The 18,443-nt window shown below is 47.5% G+C and overlaps 1 protein-coding gene across 1 annotated transcript in view; it reads right to left on the reverse strand.

The window, feature by feature from the left end:
* Positions 1-18,443, reverse strand: part of CCDC33 (coiled-coil domain containing 33) — a 116,601-nt gene that overhangs the window by 774 nt on the left and 97,384 nt on the right. Inside the window, 7 exon segments of the mRNA XM_033440158.2 lie at positions 244-357; positions 1,335-1,421; positions 2,477-2,643; positions 3,658-3,748; positions 3,844-3,975; positions 4,175-4,263; positions 4,476-4,641. Of these exon segments, the coding sequence (XP_033296049.1) occupies positions 244-357; positions 1,335-1,421; positions 2,477-2,643; positions 3,658-3,748; positions 3,844-3,975; positions 4,175-4,263; positions 4,476-4,641 (846 nt within the window).

Below are 18,443 nucleotides of genomic sequence, written 5' to 3' on the forward strand. Positions count from 1 at the left end.
GGGAAGGGGGCGTCTTGGCAGGGTTCTCTATTCCCCCTAGACAGGTGGGGGATTGAGATGGGGCAGAGGTTTCGGCTGGTAACTGAGCAGAAGTTGAGCCCAGGTCTTCTGACTACCAGCCAGGGAGCAGGGCCCCCTGGACAGGTTTTCACAAGGTCCAGTGACTCGGGGAAGGGGTGTGTGTGTGTGGCTGCCAGACCCACCCCCCGAACCCCACAGAGCTCCTCCAGAGGGATCACTCACGGACTCATCTGTGATGATTGTGTTGGAAGGGGGCCTCAAGCCGTACTCTTTCTCCTGCAGCCGTGTGGCCAAGTCCTGCTTCTCTCGTCCCCAGCGTCGAGCTGAGTCCTCTAACTATAGACATGAAGAGACACAGATGGAGAACCACTGGGCAGCAGCGCCCGTCCCTGAGAGCTGGGACAGCCCAAACCTCAGCCTGCTCTTTGAGCAGAAAGCAAAACCCTGGGCAACGTGGGCCTGCTACCTTCCCAAGAGACCTCAGGATAACAAGGGTGGGTGGACAAGCGACAGTTTGAATACGACTGATGGACCTTCTTTGGGTTCCACCAACATACGGAGCTCCAACACCGGTCACGATGAGCCCTGACCCTCCTGACACGCAGAGTCCCGTCAGTCCTCAACCATAGAGCTGCAGCACTCCCCACAATGAGCCCCAACCCTTCTCAAACGTGCAGCCTCAGCCCTGGTCACAGAGGGAGCCCTGACCCCCTTCACACACAGAGCCCCAGCCCTTCTCTAACACGCAGCTCTGACTCTGGTCACACACAGAGCCCAGACCCTCCTGAAACACAAATCCTTGACCCTGGTCACAAAGGGAGCCCTGATCTTGGATGTAGACCAAGCCCAGACCCTCCTCACACAGGAAGGGAGTCCTGACAAACACCGATCACCAACCCGACACACACGGAGCCCTTGCCCTGATCACACACAAAGCCTCGGTCCTCTTCTCACATGGAGCACCGATCCTGGTCACAGATGGAGCCCTGACCCTGGATGCAGACTGAGCCCCGACCCTCCGTGCCCCCTGAGTCCAAACATGGTTAAACAGGGAGCCCTGACACTCCAAATACAGGGAGCCCCAATCCTGGTCAAAAATTGAGTCCTGACCCCCCCTCACACATAGAGCCCTGATCCTTTCCAAACACAGAGCCTCGACCCTGGTCCCAAATGGACCTCAACCCTCTTCAAACATGGAGTCTGGACCCTCCTCACACACGGAGCCCCGACCCTTCTGAAACACAGAGGCTGAGCCTGGTCTCAGGCTGAGTGGTGAGGCTACCTGGCCTGTGTGAGCCCTGCACCTCACCTACCTGGCTTTCCAGGGAAAGAATCCGGCTCTGAGCGCGTTCCAGCTTGGCTAGGAGGTTAAACTTGTCTGAATTACTGGCAAGAAGATCCTGTGGGCAAAGCAGAAACTCACACATGGTCCCCACTGGGGGCTGTAGCTATGTGAGCTCAGGAGGCCAGGTGACACTGAGGGAGAAATCAGCCAGGTCTGAGTTCCAAATTCAGCTCCCTGACGCAGAGCCTCAGACCCAGGGCCAAAGACCCTGAGGCCAACGAGCCTCAGAACCCCGCCCGGAGTTTCAGGCCTGGCATGTGCCTTTTTCACAGTTGTCCCCCCACGTATTTTGACTGTATGAAACTTTTGCACACCAATTTTTAAATGTAAAATGCACCAGGGGGCAATAGGTTAGTGCACAGAAAGGAATCTTGAGCTGGGGGTCATATTGTAAAGTGAAGGATCTATTTGTAAAGCAAGGGTTCCCCGTCCTCCACACTTTACATGGATGTCCATGCATCAGGTGTGCTTTCAAACAGAACTCACCTCCTGCGAGTCCTGGGATGAAGAGAAAAACTCTCCTGTGCCCAGCCCACCCCGCTTTTGTAATTCCAAATGTTCTGTCTTCGGGTTTGCATAAAGCAGGAGCACCTGTAACAGCCTCGGAGGTAGGGAGGGGCCAGGGACACCCACCTATGTGGGCAGGGTACCCTTGCAGTGGCCTGGACCATCTGTCTCTTGCAGCTTCTCTGCCAGGTCTCCTCTTGTTCCCAACTCCCCAGGGTCCACCTGGGATGGGGGAAAAGGGCTCTCCAAGGCGGTACCAATCCCAGGAAACGCTCCAGAATGGAGTTCTGAGAGGCCTGTTTGGAGCCCAACTGCAGGGCAGCCAGGTGGCAAACGGGGTCAGGGGTCAGCTAGGGGCTTGCTTTCTCTCCCAGGATGCTAAATGAGGGTAAGAGTGAAGCTTTCAGACTCATGTGTGTTCCCAGGGGAAAGGAGCCAAGGCCTGAGAGCCAGAGCTCTCCAGGAGACTCCAGGCACATTGGAGACCCTGGGAAACCTTGCTTCTGGTCTTGGGTTTCAACTTGGATTGTGCCTGAGTGATTTCTGGGTGCCTGGTGACCTGCGCAGGCAGGTCCAGGCCAGAATTGTGCTGGTGGCTCTTACCAGCAGGGCCTGCTGCTGCAGAACGATGGGGGCCGACTGGTGGCGGTTCTTGTCCAGCTCTGCCCGCAGCCTCGAGTTTTCCGCCAGCAGCATTGAGTAAAGGTCAACAGGCAGATTCTCTCCCGTTGGACCCGGGGGAAGGCCAGAGGCTGAGAGCATGGGGAAGGCTGTGGAATGTGGCCATAGATGTTCATGAGATGGGTTTTCCTGCCTCCCTGTCCCTGGTCCAATCTGCCTCAGCGTTTTACTTTTTTATGCCCCTCCTCTGCTCCCAAGCCTTCAATGGCTCCCTACTGCCCGTGGGATCAGGTCCATACTCCTCCTCAGGCCATCGTTCTAGGCTCTTTAGACTCTGACCCCAGTGTTCTCTCTGATCACTCCCCCACCATTTGTCCTGGGTCTGTTTCAGCTCCTCACCTCTATTTTCCTCCCTTCTCTGCTCCTGGCATCGTCACTCCCCAGGCCTGTGCATGGCTGTTTCCCCTCCCTAGGTTGCCTTCTCAACTCTCACCCTAAGCTCAGCGTTCCTGAAAGGTGGGCCCAGTTTTCACTGTTTCTTAAAGACCTTCAAAAATGCCCCCTACAGACACCCCCATGCGGCGAAGGCTGACCCAGGGCTGGGCTCACGGGGGTCCCCAGGGAGGTGGCACAGAAATCCTCTGCTTGGGCTGGCCTGATGCGGGGTGACCTGGTTCTTTCCTGCTCATCAGAGCTGCCTCTCGTTGGCAGTTCTAGGTGGCTTTGGTTAACATCAGTGGAGAAAGCAAATCATTGATTTAACCAGAAAGTTTTTGTGTGTTTTATAGAAGCAGACTCTTTGAAGACACAGGGAGATGAGCAAATAATTTGAAGGGTCCTGGAGTTAAGAGGTTGGGAACCGCTGCCCCAGACAGCCCCTCTTTGCAGGTAGCCCATCTCTGCTCGCTCTAATCTCAGAGCATCTTCTGGAAGGTCTGAGCCTCTTTCTAGCATGGCTCACACACTGTGTCCCCTCCATGTGTTCTGAGGGACTCCATGGTAGGAGAAGGGAGCTTGGGGGACCTCTGGAAGTGCTCAGTGCCTGATTGAGTACTGAGGGGACCTAGCACCCTCTGCTGCAGTTTGAAGGTGCTCCTGAAACTGAGAGGCTCCAAGAAGGCAGGGCCTCCAGGGATGGGACAGAAGCCGGGGAGCAGACTCACCGACATTGGGCTTTCCCTGCAGCTTGTTCTGCAGGCGCTCGTTCCTCTCCCGCAGCTTGTCCTCCAGCACCCACTCCATCTTCTCAATCACCTGGAGGGCAGAGCACAGAGGCTGGGATGGCCTAGGGGCTCCACACCTGCCCGTGTGTGGCTGGGCCTGGGCAGCCTGGTCCTTAGGGCACCTGCCTTCTCCTGGTGCCTCACGGTCTCCTCCAGCGCCTTCATCTGCTGCAGTTTGTCCTGGTATCGCCTCAGCAGCGCCGCCTGTGGCTGCTGAGCCCGGTGCAGGAGGAGCAGCTCCTTTTCTCTGTCATTCTTCTGACGGTGGGGGAGGGAGGGGAAACGGGGGAAAGCAAGGGTGCCCTTGACCCTTAGGGTCCACCCCAGGCCACTCTGCTCAGTCCTCCACTGCCCTGGCCCCCTGGCCCCTACGTCCCTCTCCCTTCTAGCCGCAGACGCTTCTCCAGACGCTCCCTCCTGAGCCCCCTTCCCCTCTGCCCTCCAAGCCCAGGCTCACTCGAATCAGCTCATTCTGCAGATGCTGCACCTTGTCCCTCAGCTTCTTCATGTCCTGCTCACTCAGCAGCAGTTTCTGCTTCATGGACGCTGGTGGAGGAGGAACTGGCTCAGGGAGGAGGCACCTCCCAGTTCAAATCGGCATGGTTGGGGGGCGGGGGGTGTCTCCCAGTCCTGGGGCTTGACACAAGACTGGACTCTCAGTTTCCCATCTCAGAGAGGACCCAGCCAGGCTCCTACTAGCCTGTGTCCTGGGAAAGGCTCCTGCCACCCTGTTCCCTTGGTGGCCTGTAGGCCCTCACCCAGGTTCTGGGCTCTGTCAGTGATGTCTGGCTCCTCTTCTACCCTCTCCTGGGTCAGCTGGCTCCTCAGCATTTGGTTCTCTGCCTCCAGGATGCTGGTCTGTTTCCGTAGTGACAGGATGTCCTCTGCCATCTTCTGCATGGCCTGCCGGTAGCTGTTCATCTCCTGTGTACCCCAGAGCTCAGAGATGAACCCCCAGCCCCACTGTAGCCGCCCCCCCAATATCTACACCCACACCTGGAAGTCAGTGGGTCACTCCCAAGGCCAAAGAACAGAGAGAATCCCAAGCTGTGCTCTCAAGTCTTAGCAGCTCCTTGGAGGGGTGGTCACGACAGGATTTTCACCCCTTCTGGCCGTGTGAGAGCAGCTGCACAAATGTGCTCTCCTGGGGGTGACACGTTTTCCCGGGAGGCCAGCTACGGGCGACCCAGGATTCAGACACTAGGTGAGGAGGCCCATGAGCGATGGAGACTTGAAAGGCTCCAGGGCCAGGCTAAATCAGGGCCATTTCTCCACCTTTTCCCTTCTCCTTTCTCCCTTCTCTAATCCCTCTTCTTCCTCACGTCACCGAGAACCCAGGGAAGAATCTCTCTGAAATCTCGCTGAATGCTTCTTGGGAGCCAACCCTAGGCACCAGCCTCCCAAGCAGCCCAGGGGGCGTGAAGGGACACGGCGTAGGTAAGCCCGGGAGATCCAGAAAAGGACTCAGGGTCAGGGTTGGAATCCAGCTACAGGATCTAGGCTGTGAGGTGGGGACGGGATGCCAGGCTCTGTCACTAGGTTAGGAGTAACAATAATACTAATATCTGGTGTTCATTGAGCATTTACTATGTACCAAGTCAGGCCCACCTCCTTCATTTAGCTTATGAAGGCGGATACTATTATCATCCTCATTTTACCGACGAGGAATCCAAGGCCCAGAGAGGCGAGTAGCGTGCTCAGTCACAAAACTAATGAGTGGCAGCGTCAAGGTCTGAAATCCAGGCCTCCTGCCACTTGAGTCCGTGCTCTTAAACGCTGCGCAATCCTGCCACAATGGCCCCATATATGGAAACTTCACAGTATGTTGAGAAGTGATGAAAGCAGGTTACTAAAAACAATTATGATCTCAATTTGGGAAAAAAAAATTCATGTTTGCCCTTGCGTGTGCATAGGAGAATTAATAGGCTATATTTACACGTACTTGTATCATAATCAGAAATTCCCTATTGTTATTTATAAAAAGTTTTGGAAAGGGAGTTTCTTAATATAAATAGTACCACAAAATATAAAAGAGGGACTCAAAATGTGAAGCCAGGAAGCTCGGTAAAGGGGGAGGAGGTAGGAGCTAGGTTTGGGGGAGGAGTGGGAGGAGGGTAGCGAGGCCAGCAGGAGCTTCCTAAGCCCTGTCCTTCCTGAGACTGTGAAGGCCTTGCCTGTGGGGGGTGGGCCTCCTAGGCCTGGCCAGAAATGGGCTCCCAAGTCCTCAGGAAGCAGAGCTCTGTCCCCAACTCCCACCTGGGCCCCATGCTGACTGAGGATGTGGCCTGGATCCCAGCCACTGCCTTCAACCTGCTGCATGGTGGGCCACTGGCTGCCTGGGGAGGGGTTTCCAGACAGCAGGGGCTCATCAGACACCATTTGTCACCTGCTGCTGTCTAGCCTTCTGGCTAGACTCCCTCTAAATGGTGCCAGTGCTGGGCCCATCTCCCCAGCACCTGCCCCAGTCAAGTTTCAGGTCTTGGCTCCTCCAGATCTGCCCATCTGGTGCCCTCAGACAGCTTCATTCACTAGGACACTCAGCCCAGAGACTGCACACACACAGGGCTTTGTGGTCAGGACTCAGAAGCCCAGCTTGGCCACTGACTCACTGAGTGAGCTTGGACAGACCCCTTCACCTTTCTGAGCCTCTGATTCCTCTCATGGGAGAAACATGGAGTATCTGGAAGCTCAGAGTCAGTGTGTGTGGTTCAGGACCCTGCCTAGGGCAGACATGACTTGGAAGCAGTAGTTCTCATCCCACCCCATTTCTGTTCTAGTGCCAGCTTTAATCAACAGGCCAGACCCCTTTCTCTTCCTCCTTGCTACCCTCACCCTGGGTTCCCTTGCTCTCTCCTCTGCTCTGCTCTACATCCTCAATTTATAGCAGCCCCTTGATGGACAGGGATTTGGGAGGTCGAGTAGACTGTCAAAAGAAGCACATGATATTTTTGGAAAGGGAATTCATCTCTCCTTTCCCTCTCCAGCCTAGTTCAGGCTCTTATCATGTCTGCTCTGAACAATTACATTAGTATCCAAATGGGTTTCTTTGCTTTAGGGTTATCTTTTAGAGGAGCACACCCTCGTCCAAGAAAACATGTTCAAGGATGCTTCATGCCTGCAGTTTATGGTTTTATTCTAGGGCACGCTGAGTCACTGGATACAGGCAGTACTTACAAAGAATGACCTAGATTCAGAGAGGAGATTTGTTTGGGATGGTGGAGTAGAAGGACATGTGCTCACTCCCTCTTGAGAGAGCACCAGAATCATAACTAACTGCTGAACAATCATTGGCAGGAAGACACTGGAACTCACCAAAAAAGATACCCCACATCCAAAGACAAAGGAGAAGCCACAATGAGATGGTAGGAGGGGTGCAATCACAACAAAATCAAATCCTATAACCACTGGGTGGTTGCCTCACAAACTGGAGAACACTTATACCACAGAAGTCCACCCACTGGAGTGAAGGTTCTGAGGCTCATGTCAGGCTTCCCAACCTGGGGGTCTGGCAACAGGAGGAGGAATTCCCAGAGAATCAGACTTTGAAGGCTAGTGGGATTTGATTGCAGGACTTTGACAGAACTGGGGGAAAAAAAGACTCCACTCTTGCAGGGCACACACAAAGTAGTGTGTGCATCAGGACCCAGAGGGAAGGAGCAGTGACCCCATAGGAGACTGAACCAGACCTACTGGCTAGTGTGGGAGGGTCTCCTGCAGAGGTGGGGGGTGGCTGTGGTTCACCATGGGGACAAGAACACTAGCAGCAGAAGTTCTGGGAAGTACTCCTTGGCGTGAGCCCTCCCAGAGTCCTACATTAGCCCCTCCAAAGAGCCTATAGCCTCCAGTGTTGGGTCGCCTCAGGCCAAACAACCAACAGGGAAGGAACTCAGCCCCACCCATCAGCAGGCAAGTGGATTAAAGTTTTACTGAGCTCTGCGCACCAGAGCAACACCCAGCTCTACCTACCACCAGTCCCTCCCATCAGGAAGCTTGCACAAACCTCTTAGATAGCCTCATCCATCACAGGGCAGACAGCAGAAGCAAGAAGAAGTGCAATCCCGCAGGCTGTGGAACGAAAACCACATTAGAAAGATAGATAAAATGAAAAGGCAGAGGACATGTACCAGATGAAGGAACAAGATAAAATGCCAGAAAAACAACTGAATGAAGTGGAGATAGGCAACCTTCCAGAAAAATAATTCAGAATAATGATAGTGAAGATAATCCAGGACCTTGGAAAAAGAATGGAGGCAAAGATCGAGAAGATGCAAGAAATGTTTAACAAAGACCTAGAAGAATTAAAGAACAAACAGAGATGAGCAATACAATAACTGAAATGAAAAATACACTAGAAGGAATCAATAGCAGAATAACTGAGGCCAAAGAACAGAGAAGTGACCTGGAAGACAGAATGGTGGAATTCACTGCCGCAGAACAGAATAAAGAAAAAAGAATGAAAAGAACTGAAGACAGCCTAAGAGACCTATGGGACATTAAACACAACAACATTCGCATTATAGGGGTCCCAGAAGGAGAAGAGAGAGAGAGAAAGGACCTGAGAAAATATTTGAAGAGATTATAGTCAAAAACTTCCCTAACATGGGAAAGGAAATAGCCACCCAAGTCCAAGGAGAGCAGACAGTCCCAGGCAGGATAAACCCAAGGAGAAACATGCCAAGAAACACAGCAATCAAATTGGTAAAAATTAAAGACAAAGAAAAATTATTAAAAGCAACAAGGGAAAAACGACAAATAACATACAAGGGAACTCCCATAAGGTTAACAGCTGATTTCTCAGCAGAAACTCTACAAGCCAGAAGGGAGTGGCACAATATATCTAAAGTGCTGAAAGGGAAGAATCTACAACCAAGATTACTCTACCCAGCAAGGATCTCATTCAGATTTGACGGAGAAATCAAAAGCTTTACAGGCAAGCAAAAGTGAAGAGAATTCAGCACCACCAAACCAGCTCTATCACAAATGCTAAAGGAACTTCTCTAAGTGGGAAACACAAGAGAAGAAAAGGACCTACAAAAACAACCCCAAAACAATTAAGAAAATGGTAATAGGAATATACATATTGATGATTACCTTAAATGTGAATCGATTCAATGCTTCAACCAAAAGACACAGGCTTGCTGAATGGATACAAAAACAAGACCCATATACATGCTGTCTAAAAGAGACCCACTTCAGACCTAGGGACACATACAGACTGCAAGTGAGGGGATGGAAAAAGATATTCCATGCAAATGGAAATCAAAAGAAACCTGGAGTAGCAATACTCATATCAGATAAAATAGACTTTAAAATGAAGAATGTTACAAGAGACAAGGAAGGACACTACATAATGATCAAGGGATCAATCCAAGAAGAAGATATAACAATCATAAATATATATGCACCCAACATAGGAGCACCTCAATATATAAGGCCAATGCTAACAGCCATAAAAGAGGAAATCGATGGTAACACAATCATAGTTGGGGACTTTAACACCTCACTTACACCAATGGACAGATCATCTAAACAGAAAATTAATAAGGAAACACAAGCTTTAAATGACACAATAGACCAGATAGATTTAATTGATATTTATAGGACATTCCATCTGAAAAGAGTAGATTACACTTTCTTCTCAAGTGTACACAGAACATTCTCCAGGATAGATCACATCTTGGGTCACAAACCAAGCCTCAGCAAATTTAAGAAAATTGAAATCATATCAAACATCTTTTCCTATCACAACGCTATGAGATTAGAAATAAATTACAGGGGAAAAAACGTAAAAAACACGAACACATGGAAGCTAAACAATACATTACTAAATAACCAGGAGATCACTGAAGAAACCAAAGAGGAAATCAAAAAATACCTAGAGACAAATCACAATGAAAACATGACAATCCAAAACATATGGGATGCAGCAAAAGCAGTTCTAAGAGGGAAGCTTATAGCCATACAGTCCTACCTCAAGAAACAAGAAAAATCTCAAATAAACAAACTAACCTTACACCTAAAGGAAGTAGAGAAAGAAGACCAAACAAAACGCCAAATTAGTAGAAGGAAAGAAATCATAAAGATCAGAGCAGAAATAAATGAAATAGAAACAAAGAAAACAATAGCAAAGATCAATAAAACTAAAAGCTGGTTCTTTGAGAAGATAAACAAAACTGATAAAACTTTAGCCAGACTCATCAAGAAAAAGAGGGAGAGGACTCAAGTCAATAAAATTAGAAATGAAAAAGGAGAAGTGACATCATACACCACAGAAATACAAAGCATCACAAGAGACTACTACAAGCAACTCTATTCCAATAAAATGGACAATCTGGAAGAAATGGACAAATTCTTAGAAAGGTATAACCTTCCAAGACTGAACCAGGAAGAAATAGAAAATATGAACAGGCCAATCACATGTAATGAAATTGAAATTGTGATTAAAAATCTTCCAACAAAAAAAAGTCCAGGGCCAGATGGCTTCACAGGTGAATTCTATCAAACATTTAGAGAAAAGCTAACATCCATCCTTCTCAAACTCTTCCAAAAAGTTGCAGAGAAAGGAATGCTCCGAAACTCATTCTACGAGGCCACCATCACCCTGATACCAAAACCAGACAAAGATACTACAAAAAAGAAAATTACAGACCAATATCACTGATGAACATAGATGCAAAAATCCTCAACAAAATACTAGCAAACAGAATCCAGCAACACATTAAAAGGGTCATACACCATGATCAAGTGAGATTTATCCCAGGGATGCAAGCGTTCTTCAATATAGGAAAATCAATCAATGTGATACACCATATTAAAAAATTAAGGAATAAAAACCTATGATCATCTCAACAGATGCAGAAAAAGCTTTCGACAAAATTCAACACCCATTTATGATAAAAACTCTCCAGAAAGTGGGCATAGAGGGAACTTACCACAACATAGTAAAGGCCATATATGACAAATCCACAGGAAACATCATTCTCAGTGGTGAAAAACTGAAAGCATTTCCTCTAAAATCAGGAACAAGACAAGGATGTCCACTCTTACCACTATTATTCAACATAGTTTTGGAAGTCCTAGCCATGGCAATCAGAGAAGAAAAAGAAATAAAAGGAATACAAATTGGAAAAGAAGAAGTAAAGCTGTCACTGTTTGCAGATGACATGATACTATACACAGAGAATCCTAAAGATGCCACCAGAAAACTACTAGAGCTAATCAATGAATTTGGTAAAGTTGCAGAATACAAAATTAATGCACAGAAATCTCTTGCATTCCTATATACTAATGATGAAACATCTGAAAGAGAAATTAAGGAAACACTCCCATTTACCATTGCAACAAAAAGAATAAAATACCTAGGAATAAACTTACCTAAGGAGACAAAAGACCTGTATGCAGAAAACTATAAGACACCGATGAAAGAAATTAAAGATGATACAAACACATGGAGAGATATACCATGTTCTTGGATTGGAAGAATCAATATTGTGAAAATGACTATACTACCCAAAGCAATCTACAGATTCATTTCAATCCCTATCAAATTACCAATGGCATTTTTTACAGAACCAGAACAAAAAATCTCAAAATTTGTATGGAGACACAAAAAACCCCGAATAGCCAAAGCAGTCTTGAGGGAAAAAAACGGAGCTGGAGGGGCTTCCCTGGTGGTGCAGTGGTTGAGAGTCTGCCTGCCGATGCAGGGGACATGGGTTCGTGCCCCGGTCCGGGAAGATCCCACATGCCACGGAGCGGCTGGGCCCATGAGCCATGGCCGCTGAGCCTGCGTGTCCAGAGCCTGTGCTCCGCAACGGTACAGGCCACAACAGTGAGAGGCCCGTGTACCGCAAAAAAAAAAAAAAAAAAAAAAAAAAAAAAACAGAGCTGGAGGAATCAGACTCCCTGACTTCAGACTATACTACAAAGCTACAGTAATCAAGACAATATGGTACTGGGACAAAAACAGAAATATAGATCAATGGAACAGGATAGAAAGCCCAGAGATAAACCCACATACCTATGGTTAACTGATCTATGACAAAGGAGGCAAGGATATACAATGGAGAAAAGACAGTCTCTTCAATAAGTGGTGCTGGGAAAACTGGGCAGCTACATGTAAAAGAATGAAAATAGAACACTCCCTAACACCATACACAAAAATAAATTCAAAATGGATTAAAGACCTACCTGTAAGACTGGATACTATAAAACTCTTAGAGGAAAACATAGGAAGGACACCCTGACATAAATCACAGCAAGATCTTTTTTGACCCACCTCCTAGAGTAATGGAAATAAAAACAAAAACAAATAAATGGGACCTAATGAAACTTAAAACTTCTGCACAGCAAAGGAAACTATAAACAAGATGAAAAGACAACCCTCAGAATGAAAGAAAATATTTGCAAACGAATCCATGGACAAAGGATTAATCTCCAAAATATATAAACAGCTCATGCAGCTCAATATTAAAAAAAAAACAATCAAAAAATGGGCAGAAGACCTAAATAGACATTTCTCCAAAGAAGACATACAGATGGCCAAGAGGTCCATGAAAAGCTGCTGAACATCACTAATTATTAGAGAAATGCAAATCAAAACTACAATGAGGTATCACCCCACACCAGTCAGAGTGGCCATCATCAAAAAATCTACAAACAATAAATGCTGGAGAGGGTGTGGAGAAAAGGGAACCCTCTTGCACTGTTGGTGGGAATGTAAATTGATACAGCCACTATGGAGAACAGTATGGAGGTTCTTAAAAAGCTAAAAATAGAATTACCATATGACCCAACAAACCCACTACTGGGCATATACCCAGAGAAAACCATAATTCAAAAAGTCACATGTAGAGAGGAAGAGAGAATAAACTTTTTCTTTATTAAAAAAAAAAAAAGACACATGCACACCAATGTTCTTTGCAGCACTATTTACAATAGCCACGTCATGGAAGCAACCTAAATGTCCATCGACAGACGACTGGATAAAGAAGATGTGGTACATATATACAATGGAATATTACTCAGCCATAAAAAGGAAAGAAATTGGGTCATTTGTAGAGGCGTGGATGGAGTTAAGACTGTCATACAGAGTGAAGTAAGTCAGAAAGAGAAAAACGAATATCATATATTAACGCATATATATGGAATCTAGAAAAAATGGTACAGATGAACAAGTTTGCAGGGCAGAAATAGAGACACAGATGTAGAGAACAAACGTATGGCACCAAGGGGGGAAAGTGGGGGGTGGGGTGGGGTGATGAATTGGGAGATTGGGGTTGGCATATATACACTACTATGTATAAAATTGATAACTAATAAGAACCTGCTGTATAAAAAATAAATAAAACAAAATTCAAAAAGAAAATGGAGAAAAAATAATAACATAGTGCTTAATATTGGGAGGATTCTAATATCCTCCAGTGGAGAACTATTTGGAAGTGTTAGATATAGGCTTCATCCAAAAGTACAAAGCAAGCAAAATTGATCTTGTCATTTGTTGATTCTGTCAGTTTTCCTACTCTTATATCATGCTGTGTATAGTACAGTTAAGAGAGCAGAAGGTTTGAAATTACAGCAAAATCTACATTTACTATAAAACAAAACTCCCAACTTCCCTGCAGAGTGTTAAAGCACCAACTTTTCATCATTTAAGTCTATTAACAGGTTACATCAAGCAATTTCACACAACTGGAACAAGCACATTTGCCTATAAGGATGAAGAATCTTAGGATATAAGAATACATAAACTGTTTTCTAAACTGAATTTAATAAAAATTATGGAATGGTCTAATACAGTATACTTATAAGCACATAAAATATCTTAAATGCATGTAATACCAATTATCCAATAAAATCTGAAACAGTAAAGCTTAAAAAAAAATGACCTAGATTCACTTCTTCTGACACAGAGATGTCCACACTGCATTATTAAGTAAAAAAAAGGTGGCAAATTAATATGATCCCATCTGTCACTGGTATGTGTGTGTGTATGCACATGTGTGTGCATGAGTGCATACATGCAGATATATAGTTAACAGTGGCTACTGCTCAGTTTGGGAAGAGAAAGGAACACTTGCTTAATCTCTATTTTTTGCATTTTTACTAAGAATTTGTCCGTACATTACTCATCAATTAAAAATAATTTGAACCTAAATACATTGAGGGCCATACCATGTTTCTGGATTGAAAGATGCAATATTTAAAGAGTTAGTTCTTCCCTAAATTGATTTATAGATTCAATGCATTTCTAATTAAAATCATAACACTCTATGTGTATGTGTAGAAATAGATGAGCTGATTCTACGAGAAATAAAAAGAACAAGTGTAGCCAAAATATTTTTGAAGAAGAACAGGTGGGAAGACTTGCTCTATCAGCTTTCAAGACTTATGATAAAGCTACAATAATTAAGACGGGGTAATATAAATGCAAAGATTGATAAGCAGACCAAAGCAAAACAAGAGAGAGCCCTGAAAGAGACCCACACATATATGGACCATTAATACATGACAAAGATGGTGTTACAGGGAGGCAGGGAAAGGATTGTAATTTTTTTTTTTTTTTTTTTGCGGTACACGGGCCTCTCACTGTTGTGGCCTCTCCCGTTGCAGAGCACAGGCTCCGGACGTGCAGGCTCAGCGGCCATGGCTCACGGGCCTAGCCGCTCCACGGCATGTGGGATCTTCCCAGACCGGGGCACGAACCCGTGTCCCCTGCATCGGCAGGCGGACTCTCAACCACTGCACCACCAGGGAAGCCCAGGATTGTAATTTTAATAAATGGTGCTGCATCAATTTGATATCTATCTGGAGAAAAGGGTAACTTGACTCCTATTACATACCATAATTAAAAATAAATTCCAGGACTTCCCTGGTGGCGCAGTGGCTAAGAATCCACCTGTCAATGCAGGGGACACGGTTCCAGGGTTCGAGCCCTGGTCCAGGAAGTTCTCACATGCCACGGAGCAAATAAGCCTGTGTGCCACAACTACCGAGCCTGTGCTCTAGAGCCCGCAAGCCACAACTACTGAGCCCATGTGCCACAACTACTGAAGCCCGCACACCTAGAGCCCATGCTCCACAACAAGAGAAGCCACTGCAATGAGAAGCCCACGCACCGCAACGAAGAGTAGCTCCCGCTCGCTACAACTAGAGAAAGCCCTCGTGCAGCAATGAAGACCCAACACTGCCAAAAATAAATTAATTAATTTAAAAATAAATAAGTGAATTCCAGATGGATTGTAGATCTAAATGTAAAAGATAAAACAATAAAGCTTCTAGAAGACAAGGATAAGAATATCTTTATGCACTTGGGGTAGGGAAAGGTTTTTCACAACAGGACATGCCACAAAAGCACGAACCAGAATGGAAAGGATTGATAAGTTGGGTACATTTAAGTTAAGAACTTTTATTCATGAAAAGACATCATTAAGGGGGTGAAATGGGCAGGAAAAGTGGGAGAAGATACTTGCAACAAACACAACCGATGATGGACTCGTATTCAGATATAAAAACAACTCCCACAAATCAATAAGAGAAAGACAGACTACGCCATAGAATAATGGACAAGAGATTTGAACTGGCCCCTGGCAAAATAAGCCAATAATCATCTGAATTGGTGGCCGCCCTCATTAGTCATTTAAAACCACAGCAAGATACTACTATACACCCACCACAATGACTAAAACAAAAACAAAACAACCCTGACCATATCAAATGTTGGTGATGATATAGAACAAGTAGAATGCTTAGTCACTGCTGGGGGAACAGGAAGTGTCACCATCCTTTCCGAGAACTGCTTGGATACTGGATCCTGTTCAAGTTGAACACATGCATAGCTTATGATCTAGCAATTATACTCCTGAGTGTATACCCAGTAAAAATGTGAATGCATCACATTGATGCAGGGAATGCATTAAGAAGCGGGGTAAGAACATTCCTAGCAGCATTATTTGTAATAATCCCAAACTGGCAATAACACAAGTGCCCATCACAGTAGAATGGGGGGACAGTCATGTGATGGGATACTATACAGCAATACAAATGAATGAATGATGGTCACGTGAAACCACATGGAGGAAGCTCTCAAACTAATTGTGAGCCGAACAAGTCAGACACAAGGTACGTCCTCTACAATCCCATATAGAGTTTCTTCAAAAACAAGCAAACTTAAAAGAGTTAGAAATCGGGGTATTAGATCCCCTTGGGGAAGTGGGGGGTGGGGGACTGGGGGCATGAGGGAGCTTCTGGAGTGCTGGCAATGCCACTCTTCTTGACTTGTAGGACCTGTGGGGTTACATGTGTGTGTTCACATTGTGATGATTCATCGCTGTGAATACATTTACGTTTTGTGCATTTGTTTGAACGGGTGCTGTACTTCACACCATGACCCAGATTCCTGTTGTGGTGCTGCCCCTCCACCTACTCCCCCTCCCCCCCAGCTCCCAGGCTGTTCTGGTGTGCGGTGTGGGCGGGATGTCAGCCTCATCCCTGCCCAAGGTAGGGGTTGGGGGAGAGAAGCCCTAGGAGGGGAAGAACCCTGCTGGATGCTGGGGTCCGGGACACCTTCGTCTATGTGTGTGCGGGTGGAGGGCTGAGATCTTCACGGTTGTGGTTCAGAATGAGCTCCTGAGGTTTGGACCAGCTTCCTCCTGGCTCTGCATCAACTCAGATGCAAAGTCTGAGGCTTGGCGTTCAAGGCCTCTTACAAGCCACCCCCTCATGCCCATCGACCCCGCCCTTTCCCTCCAGCACACTTATTTCCCCCTTCACACCTCCACTCAGGCTGAACTATCTGCAGAGAACCCCTCCCTCATTCCGTCTACCTAACCTTTGACATTTTATAGTCCACTCAGTAATTTGTAATTGCATGAGGACTGACAGTGTGTGCCGCTCCTGAGTGTGCATGTGTGTGCACACGTGCACGTGTGCATGGAGGGAGTCCTTGGGAAGGCGCTGCCGGCGTTTAGTCTACCCCATGGGTCTAATAAGCTCCTCTTCTCATTCAGGGGTTCACCCTTTCTAATACTCTGCTGTTTTTCACTCAGCAGTCCTGGGGGTGAGCAGAGCTCACCTCTCCACCTTGACAAAGAAAGATAAGGCCCAGAGCAAGGAAAAAAAAGAAATGGAGGAGATGGAGAGCATGCCTCCTGAGGAAGTGGGGCGCCCTTGCCTCATCCGGATGGCTGATAGGTTCTTGGGGACTCCACGCCTTGGAGATTAGCCCTTCCACAGGCCCCTACACCATCCCCAGCCGGGCTGCTCTCTGAGAGTGAAATCTCCCCAGTAGGGATGAAGGGGGACCTGGCCCTGGCTTACCCTCCCTCAGTCTCTACCGTGGCCGGAGCCCTCGGTCCTAGGGGACCCAGAGAGGAAGCAGCCTGGTGGTCCTGCCCCTCCTCCCCAGCTCCACCCACCCTCACAGCTGAGCCATGATTCTAGACTGCAGCCCTGACCTCTCCCCACAGACTGGGATGGGCTCCCCACTCAGGGCCATGCTCTGCGTCACAGCCCAGCCTTGAGAACATACAGGACACCATGACCCAGATTCCTGTTGCGGTGCTGCCCCTCCGCCTGCTCCCCCTTCCCCCCAGCCCCCAGGCTGTTCTGGTGGGGGTGTGGGTGCGATGTCAGCCCCATCCCTGTCTCCTCTCTGGGCTAGCGCACCCTTTAGGGACACTGACTCCACCTGTTCCTGACCCTGAGTGCCCACTGCACCCCCCTCACCCACTGACACCCCCCACCAGGTCCCCAGCTCTCAGAGCCAGCTGAGGTAAGAAGTGTCAGGTGGCCCTGGGTTCGAATAACTCCCCTGCTACTGGGTACTGGTGGCCTTTGCTGCACTAACACCCCCTCTCTGGCTCTGGAAGGTTGTAACTATTCTCTGAGCCTCAGTGTCCTCATCTGTGGAATGGGAAAATAACCCCACCTCAAGGAGTGGCTGTGGAGTCAGGGAGAGTGAGGAGGGCCAGCCTGCCCTGGCATATAGGGTGCCTGGAGATGCTACCGCCATCTCTGCACCACCTTTTGAGTGTTTTGTGTTTTTTTTTAAATTATTCGGACAATAGCCCTGGGTACCAAGCACAGAAGGTATGATTATCCGACTGCTCTCACTTTACAGAAACTGAGGCCCAGCACACACCTCACCCTCCCTTACCTTTAATTAAGGAGGAGGGGTGGTGGTTATCTTTCACAAAAGACTGAAGAGGGCAATGCTTGCCTCTCTCCCCCACAAATAAGAAGTTTCTTATGGTGGAATCAGAGGCACCTCACCCAAGCGGGGATGTTCAAATATCCCTGTGATCACTACCAACTATGCTGGCCAAAAGGGTCCTTATACCTTCATTGTTCAGATGGGGAAACTGAGGCTAGGAGACAGCAGTGTGCCCAAGGTCTCAGAAACTCAGTTATAAAGCCTTGACTGGGAGCAGCTCAGTAAACACATAGTCAACCAACACTTGCTGAGTGCCGCGTCTGTGCTATGCTATGCTGGGGACTCGGAGCCCAGAGGAGCCCAGACTGTCCCCACCTGCAGTGGGCTCCCCTCTACACTGAGGAGATGGCAGGAAGTGCCTCTGACAGAGGGAAACTCAAAGGAGGCTCTTAACCCAGCCTGGGGCAAGGGAGTGGGGAGGCAGGAAGGCGCTTGCTGGAAGAAGTGATGATCTGAGCTGACTCTTGGGAATGAGTAGGTGTTACCTGGGGGTGGGGAGAGGGCTCTCAGGGCA

This window comes from Orcinus orca, chromosome 2 (genome assembly GCF_937001465.1).
Source record: "Orcinus orca chromosome 2, mOrcOrc1.1, whole genome shotgun sequence".
In the NCBI taxonomy this organism is placed as follows: Eukaryota; Metazoa; Chordata; class Mammalia; order Artiodactyla; family Delphinidae; genus Orcinus; species Orcinus orca.